The sequence below is a fragment of the Maniola jurtina genome, chromosome 27 (genome assembly GCF_905333055.1).
Source record: "Maniola jurtina chromosome 27, ilManJurt1.1, whole genome shotgun sequence".
NCBI lineage: Eukaryota > Metazoa > Arthropoda > Insecta > Lepidoptera > Nymphalidae > Maniola > Maniola jurtina.
Window position 1 is genome coordinate 6,664,619 of NC_060055.1, and position 12,341 is coordinate 6,676,959.

A 12,341-nucleotide genomic window follows, 5' to 3' on the forward strand; every position below is an offset into this window, starting at 1 on the left:
ATGGAGTGAGGTTGGGCGCTCTCGTTGTTCTGCCACGCTCGTGCACTCCAGGAGCACGTGCGTCGGTGTTTCATCGACCTCCATGCAGGCTCTGCGCAGAAGACTGTCGGTGATACCTATAACGAAAAGGTGTTTGTTTAGTGGGCTATGCCCTGTTATGAGTCCCACCGCCTTCCTAAGTTTACCTCTGTCCAGGTGAAGTAGTTTGTCGTTGATCTATATGAGGGAAAAACCTTTGGCTGGCCTCCAGTAACTCCGGGATATTATGCAGGTTTCCTCACGATATTGAATTGTCTAAAACACACTCTCTCTTTATAGTCGTATTCCTCATTACTGAGGGTCGTGACCCCTTTCCATTAATCCTATTCGAAATTCAAAATTCAAAATATTTTTATTCAATTAGACTTTTACAAATAATTTGAGCATCTACCACTGATTCAGAATGCCTTTTCTACCGAGAAGAACCGGCAAGAAACTCGGCGGTTGCTCTTTTCAAAGATTTGGTCTATAATGGCAGGAGTTCTCTTGGGATAACAATGCGCTGGGTTCCCAGATCCTTCCGCATGAAACACACAATTCCAAAAAGTTAGGGGTGCGTTCCCGGGATCGAACCCCCGACCTCCAGAATACGACACGGACGTCTTTAACCACTAGGCTATCACGGCTCTTATCACTAAGCCACCACAGGGTAAATTTTCATTCAAACAAATATATCTCTTAACCCTGAAAATGCGTAGTGAACAAACCGACCCCATCTCATCTTTATACCGGTATTAAATACCCATCCATCGGGATCCGTTAGTGAGGATTGATAGAGCAGGGGCTCATGTGGATTTTGGAGGGAAAATAGATTTTTTTACGTTTCCCGCGTATTCATCTTGTCTCGGGGTTTGATAAACTGTTATAACCTCTCATTTATTTATTATCTCACTAGAGGATGCCCGCGACTTTGTCCGCGTGGATTTAGGTTTTTGAGAATCCCGTGGGAACTGTTTGGTTTTCTGGGATAAAAGTTGTCTATGTCAATAACATGGACGCAAGGCTACCTCGGTACCAAATTTTATACAAATCTGATGAACGGATGGGTCTTTAGGAATCCCGTGGGGATAAAAAGTAGCCTTTGTCCGTCCCCGGGATATAAGCTAACTGTGTACCAAATTTCGTCAGAATCGGTTAAACTGTTGGGCCGTAAAAAGGCAGCAGACAGACAGACAGACACACTTTCGCATTTATAATATTAGTATGGATTATTATCATATATAAAAAAAAATTACAACAAAAATAACAGAAACAACAAAAAAACTGTTTATCATTGATGGAAAAAATGACCGTTTTTAGGGTTCCGTATCTCCAAAGGAAAAATGGAACCCTTATAGGATCACTTTGTTGTCTGTCTGTCTGTCTGTCAGCCCGAGTACGGAACCCTCGGTGCGCGAGTCTGACTCGCACTTGGCCGGTTTTTTCATTAACAATATGGGTAGTGATACTTACTTAGTGAACAGAAATAACAAGGCACCTAATTTATATCAAATCCACTAATAAATCGCAACATAATATGAAACAATTACTCGTATTTACTCGCAACCCCTCAACATCTCGTGGGGCCATAAATACCCATAGCCGGGACAGCTTGAGCCTCGGCCTCTCTGGCGGTAATGACTTCGGTTTAGCCAAATCCCTTATTTGTGAGGCCGCTGCAGAACAGGAGGGTGTATTTTCTTAATAGAAAAGCAAGAAGTAAAATTGCTTGTGCAAGTAATATCACACTTCACACTAATATTATAAAGGCGAAAGTTTGTGTAGGTGTGTGTGTGTATGTTTGTTACTCTTTCACGCAAAAACCACTGAACGAATTTGGCTAAAATTAGGAATGGAGATAAATAATATCCTGGATTAGCACATAGGCTACATTTCATCCAGGAAAATCAAAGAGTTCCCACGGGATTTCGAAAAACCTAAATCCACGCGGACGCAGTCGCGGGCGTCAGCTAGTTCTAAATAAATATGAAAGATCAGGATAAATAAGTAAAAAATATCAGTTTTATATCTATACTAACTGATGCCCGCGACATCGTCCGCGTGGATTTACGTTTTTCAAAATTCCGCTGGAACTCTTTGATTTTCCGGGATAAAAGTAGCCTATGTGTTAATCATAGATATAAATTAATCCACGGTATAATCTATCTCCATTCCAACCAAATTTTTAGCCGTCCAGTAGTTTTGGCGTGATTGAGTAACAAACATCCAAACATCCACACTTTCACATTTATAATATCATTAGGATATTAGGATTTAGACAGACGTTAAAGTCCTTCACATTGCTAGAAGCTTAAATAAAATTCAAATTCAAATTCAAATTATTTTTATTCAATTAAACTTTTACAAGTGCTTTTGAATCGTCAAAATAATCTACCACTGGTTCGGAATGCTGTTCCTACCGAGAAGAACCAGCAAGAAACTCGGCCGTTGCTCTTTTCAAATGTACAATTTACAATAATATGCCATACTGTATACAAACAATTGCAGCGCCGTGTATTGCTGGAGCGCATCAAATCCAAGCTTTTTTGTCATTTACATAATCTTCGATTGTATAATAAGCTTTTTTCAGGAGCATACTTTTAATAGATTTTTTAAACTTGTGTAAAGGCAAGTCTAAAATTGATTGTGGAATTTTATTATAAAATATTACACTCATTCCCACAAACGATTTTCCAACTTTCCTGAGGCGGAGCGTAGGATATGCGAGCCTATCACGGTTTCTAGTTTGCCGGTCGTGGAAATCACCGATTTTTTTGTAACTATGAATGTTTTGTCGTACAAAAATTATATTATATAATATTATTAAAGCTTTCACTTCTCTAAAACCAACCCTCCAAAAGCGTCCGGGGTCTGGATGACCCCAGTTGTTATAATCCGCACTTAATGCTATCACTTGGCTGTCAAATACACACTCTCTATGTGTCCATCTACAATGATGTATGTTGCCAGATATTAAAAAACCCGCCAAGTGCGAGTCAGACTCGCGCACCCAGGGTTCCGTACTCACTTTTTTTTTCGTCATTTTGCACGATAACTCAAAAACTATTATGCATATAAAAATAAATAAAAATCTGTTTTAGAATGTACAGGTAAAGCCCTTTCATAATATGATACCCAACTCGGTATACTTATCTTACTTCGAAAATTGAAACACATTTTAATTATTTTTTTCTGTGATGTAACCACAAATTCACTTTACTTGTGTTGTAAGAGCTGCCGACTTGCCAAATTTCATGATTCTAGATCATCGGGAAGTACCCTATAGGTTTTCTTGACAGACACGACAGACAGACAGACAGACAACAAAGTGATCTTATAAGGGTTCTGTTTTTTCCTTTTGAGGTAAACCTAAAAAGTATGCAGCGTTAATATTTACTTACATTTTGTCCATAAGTAGACGAAGGTATCTACCTACCTATTGTACTTTCATAGATTGTTTGGTTATAATTTTCAAAATAAAGATAATAATTTTATTAACTAAGTAGGTTTGAATTCTTCGCTCGCAAGTTTTTGCACACTTGTAGGTATTTTTACCCCCGACCCAAATAGAGGGGTGTTATAAGTTTGACGTGTGTATCTATGTATCTGTCTGTGGCATCGTAGCTCCTAAACGAATGAACCGATTTTAATTTAGTTTTTTTTTTTTTGTTTAAAAGGTAGCTTCATCGAGAGTGTTCCTAGCTATAATTGAAGAAAATCGGTTCAGCTGTTTGAAAGTTATCAGCTCTTTTCTAGTTTTCTTATAGAGGTTTTTGTGTCGGGGGTTTTTTAAACTTTGAGTTATAGTGCATCAAATTCAGTTTTCTTGAAACCAATAATTTGAATTTATTTTGAAACCTTCAAATACTTATTACTATTACCACTATTACCGTAGATTATTATTTTTTATTTTTTATTCTGATACAAGCTAGTCCTTGACTGCGATCTCACCTGGTGGTAAGTGATGATGCAGTCTAAGATGGAAGCGGGCTAACTTGGAAGGGGTAGGTACAACAGTTTCATTAAACCCATACCCCTGATCGGTTTCTACACGGCTTCGTACCGGAACGCTAAATCGCTTGGCGGCACGGCTTTGCCGGTGGTGTGGTAACTAGCCACGGCCGAAGACTCCCATCAGATAAAACATTAGTATATTTGTATAGAAAAGCGAATAGATATAACTTTGTATATTATTACTTTGTATTGTCTATGCCTTATCCTAATTATACACGATTCTGTAATAAACAGACCAATAAAAATCTGTTAATATGTAATTTTATTATACAGTTATTATGTATTTTTTTTTTACCATAAAAAGTGACTCTTCCATTACAATTTATGTTCATAATTACGTACAAAAGATTTACAACCTTATGCTCAAGAAAATAAGACGAACTTATGCAGAGCACAATTCAATCAAAGATCCTGACTATCCCCCTATTTGGGAAAATTTATTTGTCAAGCATTACATCACTTTCCAGATGTTACTCCCCATGGGATGAAGGTATTGAAATATCGACTATATAGTTAGGTTATAAGGTTGACTTTTGTTTGTTTAGTTTAATGATATGACAGTAAGATGATGCCATTGAAATATCGACTATAATTGTAAGAGATAAGGTTGATCTTTGTTCGTTTCGTTTAAATGCTAGGACTAGGATGAGATTTTGCCTGAACTTATGTTTGTGACGTCATAAGCCGATTGCCATTGAGTTGTACATTTCTAAAAGCTCTTCACTGCAAATGGTTTTAGTATTTAGTGTTTACCTACTCTTTTTAGGGTTCCGTGCCTCAAAACGTAAAAAAAAATACTGCTACTCCATACCCCTTTCAAGGTAGCCCGCTTTCATCTTAGATTGCATCATCACTAACCACCAGGTGAGATCGCAGTCAAGGGCTAACTTGCAATAGAATTTAAAAAATCAGGTCAAGTGCGAATTTTCTTTTTTTTCTAATTTTTAACCAAGACCGACGTGTTTCAGACTGTACCTATGGTTTTTTATGTTTCCTCGCAAATGGCTGGCGCCTCGAGTCCTTTCAAAATCATTTGTTCAATCAAATATGACTCGGCCAGTAATCGCTTTATTTCAGGCTTGGGCTGTAACGTACTTATATATTTATTGGTATATTTTAACGTTATTGTACATTTACATACATGAGATCAAAATTTTCTCCTCTTTTATTTGACATCCCACTCGATACAATAGCAAAAAAAAATTTTTGGAGACCTCCACTTTTTTTTAAGTAACATCCGTCAGGTCAATTTTTTCGTATAAATATAGCCTATGTCACCCGGACCTTTACAACGAATATCAATTGACACCTCATTCATCAAAATCGGCCCAGTAGTATGCACAACGGTGGAACACGCAGAATCTGGATACAAACATACTTACAAACATAACATACATAGACTGCTAAAATCATAACCCTTCCTTTTGGCTTTGCCGCAGTCGGGTAAAAAACGGAATTCTTTGTAGCTTAAATACTTATACTTACACTCCCAAAATATTCTCCTTCAGAAATAATTACAACATGCCGACGCTCCGAGGGTCTGATCGAATGTAGACCCCCTCACGCCAGGAATTTCACTTAGAGGTCCCCGATTAGCCACACTCGCGCACAGATGACGAGGGGTTCGATTCTGTGTCGGCATTTAGATTAGTTTTATAGACTTTTACCCCGCCTCATGTGATATTTTTTTTTTTTAATATTAGCCATGCTAATTATGACTAATACTCCCCTTTCCCCTCCAATTAAGTGTAAAACTTGTGCCAGGAGTGGGTACGACAATAGTGCAACGGGTGGGGTTTGAACCGCCTTCCTTTCGGAATTCAGTCCGCTCCTCAACCGTTGAGCTATCGAGGCTCAGTTTGGGTTTCACCCGACTGTGGTATTTCGGTACAATACATATCGTAATATACTATATTAACAACAAATATAAATAAAATAGTTTGAAAGTTGAGACCAAAACAACAGAGGAGCATTTTTTTGGTTTTTCTTTCACTGTTTATTGCGATGATCTAGTTCAGAAAAGAAATAGTTCATACAACCAAAATATGATGTTCATAATTATATACGGAACCCTAAACGAGTGAGGCCCGATTCGCACTTGACCGGTTTTTAATATTCCAATCTTATAATCAAAAGAGTCCGACGAATTGAGAACCTCCTCTTTTTTTCAAGTCGGTTAAAATGGCCAACAATAGTACAGTTAGAACACAAAATAAATAATGGTATAAAATTCCTAAGCAATTATATATTAGACTCTATGCTATTGAAATAAAGTTGAAATTAGAATTACCTCTATATTTCAACTGCATACAATAACTTTGCGACCTCTATATTGAAAATCAAAAGGTATTGTTATGATCTCCCTTGCAAAAGGTTTCAAAGAGTATTTTGAACTTTATTTCTTTTCACATAGAGTTGAATATTCAATATGACGTTCTCGTGGGGAAATTGCAGTGATTTTCTTTAGCACTTTGAACTTTATTTTTCAGTGTTTAGAGTTGAATATCCAATGTGATGTTTTCGTAAAGAAATGCAGTGATTTTCTTTAGTAATAACGTACAAATGAAAAACATCTGTGAGCTAAATCTTGGAACAATATAGGTATTATGTTAAAGGGCCTTCACGACGCCTCTGGCGAAGCGGTGAGTGCTGAGGTACTGTCAATGGGAGGTCCCGGGTTCGAGTACCGGCTGTGGAAATTTAGAATTTTATAATTTCTTTTTCTCTGGTTGGTCTGGTGGAAGGCTTCGGCCGTGGCTAGTTACCACGCTACCAGCAAAGCCGTGCCGCCAGGCGATTTAGACTGATAAGGGGTAGGTATGGGCAGAGTGGTATGGGGAATTTGAGGGAATTTTCGGTACGGAACCACCGAAGCGCCTAAATTATTCAGCCGATTTTGATGAATGAGGTCTCAATTAATTCGTTTTTATGGTCCGGGCGACATAGTTGTTACATGAGATGTTACATCCAAAAAAGCTAGGGTATCCAAAAAATGTTTTGCTATTGTATAATTGGCTAATCTTCGGAATGGCTAAACATATTTTGAGGGGACTTTCACAGACAAGTAGAGGATTAACCAAGGAGTAACATAGGCTACTTTTTAACCGACTTTGAAAAATGGAAGTTGTGTTTTTCTACCTATGTACACTGATATCTCCGAGATTTCTGAATCAATTTGCGTAATTTTTTTTAATCGGCAGTTCGTGTGTAGTAGTCGGATTTTAGAGCTGCTTAACTTTTTTTGAAAACATGTTTGGTGACTCATAACGGTTAACGCCCACTGAGGTTGTTGTCTCTGTCATTTGTATGGGATTACGTGACAGAGAGAGCGCTCTACAAACTTCCTTACGTGGCTAGTGTAACTGAAGTCCTCCATTTGTTGCAGCCATCCTCCCGTACCGAGAGGAGGCCAGTCCTCAGACCCGGGAGTTCCTCGCGAGGGTGGTGGACGTCCTTCTAGATTACGTGCAGAAGGTCAACGATAGGAATGAAAAGGTTAGTTTAGAGCAGAGGTTCCCAGACTTTTTTCTCATAGACCACTTTCAAAATTTAGCTGGTTCCGGTGGACCTCCTGCAGCTACATTTCTCGGTTTTTTTAAATCAAATAACCACAATCACACTTGATGGAAAGTGATGATGTGGTCTAAGATGGGACGCGCTTACCTAGAAGGTTATCTATGTGAAAATTAGATCTAACTATGGAAATTTGCGTTGTGGCTGAGTTCCTAGTTTTCGAAAAAAGTGAGATTTGATTGGTTTATTAATTAATTGATTCATTGTATAAGTATGTGAGTGGATGTTAAAAGTTGGCCAATCAAAAAAGTGATTCCATCCCACTTTACTTTTTTGACATCTACTCACAGCACTTCACTAGGTATCGAAAGCAGATACATTTTGTGAACCCCCATTTTTTGTCACGCCAACGTAAACCCCCATCGAGTCCCCCGTAGACATCTGGGGGGTACCTAACTAACTAAAACTAATGTTTAGAGTTAGAATGGCGAGTGAGTTCTTAGTTTAATTTCTTGTTGTTACTACAATTCGCGACAGGTCGACATGGCGACCGGGGTATGCGGAGGGGAGACGCCCCGCATGTCACCCGCGTTAACACACACCGGGTTACGGGTTACTGCGCTGGTGTACGGGGCGTCCCCACCCTGTTTGCCATGTCAACCTGTCGCATTAACATATTGTAACATTTTGTTTAAAAAGAGCAACTGCTGAGTTTCTTGCCGGCTCTTCTCAGTAGAATTTGCTTTCCGAACCGGTGGAGTCAACATAAGTATCATAAGTGGTACATGCTCTACAAGAAATAAATTCATTTTACCTACCTAGTACCTATGAGTTTATATTTCTTATAGCTGACATTTTCTCTCAGATCCTGGAATTCAAGATGCCGGAAGAGATGCAGAGGCAGCTGGACCTGTCTCTGCCAGAAGACCCCCTGCCATTGAAACAGCTCCTCGAAGACTGCAAGATCACCCTCAAGCATCAGGTCAAAACTGGTGAGTACTCCATCATCCTAAGATCCTGGAGCTCATAGCATATTGCTCGGAGAGATGTAGAGGCAGCTGGATCTGTTTCTGCCAGAAGACTTCCTGCCACTAAAGCAGCTCCTCGAAGACTGCAAGATCACCCTCAAGCATCAGGTCAAAACTGGTAAGTATTTTTAATTTACCTCTATGATAGTCTATAGTGGTAATGTGTGGATGAAAAGTACTTAGATAAACAATAAATAAAATGATATCATCATCATCCTCATGCAATAAACGTCCACTGTTGGACATAGGTCTCTTGTAGGGACTTTCTCCTACGGATCCCTGTTTTTTTGATTTGATACAAAGAAACCCCGCTCTCGGCGGAGGCCACGCAATTGTTACGGTTGGTTAGGACTGGCATCGAGAAAAGACAACAATAACTTCTGTCTTTTCTCTCGATGCCAATCCTATTCCTTCTTTCATATGTAAGTTTCATATATGTATAGAAAGGCATATTCGCCCAGCGAATAATCTCTTTAAATATATAAGAAAAAAAAAAAAACTCCAAGCATAGCTCTCTCCTAGACTTCGTCTGTGTTGGTGTTAGCTGGCGGGCGTGCTCTGCCCTTTTGGAGTGTTTTTTTTGTTAAAACTGACTGGAAAGCGCTCTAAGGGGGTGCCGTGCGTGTGTCGGCGAGCACCGGCACAGACGGGGTCCATACGTGTATAGTTTAACTAACTTATTACAAATAACTACAAACTTGACATTGGCTAATCTTTGTAAAGCCAGACGAGAGAAAAAAGCTCTCTCCTACAGACTACATTTTTCTTTTTAATTCAGATACAACTTAGCCCTTGCCTGCGATCTCATCTGGTGGTAAGTGATGATGCAGTCTAAGGTGGAAGCGGGCTAACCTAACCTATACCTCTTTGGTTTTACGCGGCATGGTATCGGAATGTTAAATCGTTGGCAGCACGGCTTTGCCGGTAGGGCGGTAACTAGCCACGGCCGGAGCCTCCCATCAAACCAGACCTGAGAAAATTTTCCCCTGTCAGGAATGGACCCCGGGACCTCCCAATAATAAGACCTCTGCGCTAAGGAGGTCGTCGAAATCATAAGACAGGATTGCGACTGCTACACGCAATTGACCCTTGAATAGGGATCCAGCCAGGAGAATCAAGTGTAAATAATAGCAGCAATCGTTCCGCCACATTTGATCACATAATTGAATTGTTTGAGGAGGGTAGACCGACGGATACAGTTTTGTATTGGAGTGTGCTCGGAGCTTGAATCGCTTTTGTGTGGATTTTTAACCCCCGACCTGAAAAGAGGGGTGTTCTAAGTTTGACGTGTGTATCTGTCTGTGGCATCGTAGCTCCAAAACTAATGAACCGATTTTAATTCAGTTTTTTTTTTGTTTGAAAGGTCGCTTGATCGAGATCTTAGCTATAATCCAAGAAAATCGGTTCAGCCGTTTGAAAGTTATCAGCTCTTTTCTAGTTACTGTAACCTTCACTTGTCGAGGATGTTATAAATTTTTAATTTACACTTGTAAAGATGATTCGGACATTCGAAAAATTGCCAGTTTAACTAAAAATACTTACATGATTTTTCAAAATTCCTCCAAAATTCCTCAGTGCTTGAAGATCAAAGTCTTCGTTCGAACAGTGCGTGTTGCCAATGATGACATATGGATCCGAGACTTGGTCGTTAACTATTGGACCTCATAAGAAAGCTCAGAGTCCGTAAATAAGAACCGACTAAGTATAGGAGCTTTAAAATGGTGATAGCCAAGTAGTTGGGGGTCTGAGGATCAATTCAAGGTACCCACAATTCTAAATTTTTGTAACAATTAAGTATCGGGTGTTTCGTCCGCGGTTCGCGGAGCTCCCCATAAACCCCAAAAATCTCTAATAAACCGGTGTATAGTGAGTGCATGCAGGTACCTCGTGCGCTGCTCTTCGTTGCCGGCGAATATCGGGCCCGATTTTTCTTGCTTGATGCACTTTAGAGTGTTTAGTGGGTGTGGTGGAATGTGGTATTGAACTATAACCGAAATTAAATTAACAATTATGCCGAGAGAAGGCGGCGAGTCGCGGCCGCTCCAACCGAAAACCGATGAATGAATTTGACAGTGACACTGTCACCTGTCAGACGACAAACGACAGCTGGAGTTGCCGCTTAAAGAATGATTACCAAACATCGGGAATAGAACCCGGGACCTCCCACTTATAAGACCACAGAATTCTTTTTTTTTTTTTTAAAGAATGCTATGCTAATCATGACTAATACTCCCCTTTCCCCTTCAATTAAGTGTAAAGCTTGTGCCAGGAGTGAGCACGACAATAAAACTAAAGCACTTGTAAAATTTTAATTGAAAAAAAATAACTTGAATTTGAATAGTGCAACGGGTGGGGTTTGCACCGCCGACCTTTCGGGATTCAGTCCGCTCCTCAACTGTTGAGCTATCGAGGTTCACAGATAAAAATTTAAAAATTGCAGTGTCTAAATGAAGGGCCGCAGTAAAAGGGTCCATTGCGGCATTACGTGCTCAACGGAGCATGTTCTAATCGCTCGCAGCTATACGGACTTGTGATTTCCATGCAAAAGTCAGTGATAAACCACATTGTATTAATTGTTAATTTATTAAAAACTATTCATACTTACTCTACCAATTTTGATGAAAAATGGGTCAATATAGCCAAGAAGGTACGTAGTTTAGTAACCAAATTAAACCCTTAAAACCTAAATACCTACTACTTAAAACAAAAATATACGTTCTTGTCTAGAACATAATGTTTTGAAGGTCTCCATGACTAAAATTCACAGATTAAAAATGGAAAATTGCAGTGTCTATCTAGGTGCAGCAGATCCCCAGTAAGAGGCCCCATTGTGGCATTACGTGCTCAACGGAGCATGTTCTAATCACTCGCAGCTATGCGGGCTTGTCATTTCTAAGAACAAATGGTAAAGTCTTGCATTATTTTTATGAATTTATGCCCAAAAAGGTATGCTTTACCTTTCATGAAAACTGGGATGAAATTTTCGGATAGACAGGTATCTAGGTTTGGCAAAATAACTGACCCAAATAAATGCGAAACTCTAAAATATAAAGAAATACCAAGAAATATAACTAGTTGCATACAAGAACAGCAGATTTGAGATTCCCTTTTTTCACAGATTAAAAATGGAAAACTGCAGTGTCTATCAATAGGTACAACGAAATACCTCAGTAAAAGGGGCCCATTGTGGCATTACGTGCTCAGCGGAGCATGTTCTAATCGCTCGCAGCTATACGGGCTTGTCATTTCCTATTGTCAGAGGAAAAAGGTTTTTCATCTGTTTTGTCTCTTTCGATGTTTGTCTGTTGAACTTTTAATCCCGATTTTGAATACCACTTTGACGCAGTGGGATTTTTGGTGGACATGAAAAGTTTTAGGTTTGATTTTCGGTCGAGTCAAATTTTGAAGTTATTCTATTAATGAACTGATGACTGATGCCTGGGATTTCGAAAAAAATTGCATGAAAATCTTTGAGCCCGAGTAAGTTCAAAAACTACACATTTTTACAGAAATCCTGTAAATTCATGTAAATTACATTTACAGAATTTACAATTACCTTCCTTTTTCTTAGAGCTTGTTTCATGTGCAAATGAATACTAAAGTTTTGTATAGAACACGCTTAAGGATAATAAACTACTTTAGAATCTTACCATTCTCTAAAAATTTATTATTTAAATCACTATTCATATTATGAATGCGAAAGTATGTTTGTTTGTTGGTCTGTTCTTCAATCACGCAATGGAGATACGGGGCGGCGTAATTTTTTGC

At 39.1% G+C, this 12,341-nt stretch overlaps 1 protein-coding gene across 1 annotated transcript in view; it reads left to right on the top strand.

Moving 5' to 3' along the window:
- LOC123879021 (glutamate decarboxylase) overlaps positions 1 to 12,341 on the top strand; it is a 60,659-nt gene that overhangs the window by 14,367 nt on the left and 33,951 nt on the right. Inside the window, exons 4-5 of the mRNA XM_045926492.1 lie at positions 7,418 to 7,527; positions 8,411 to 8,537. Of these exons, the coding sequence (XP_045782448.1) occupies positions 7,418 to 7,527; positions 8,411 to 8,537 (237 nt within the window). The remainder of the gene's footprint in view (positions 1 to 7,417; positions 7,528 to 8,410; positions 8,538 to 12,341) is intronic.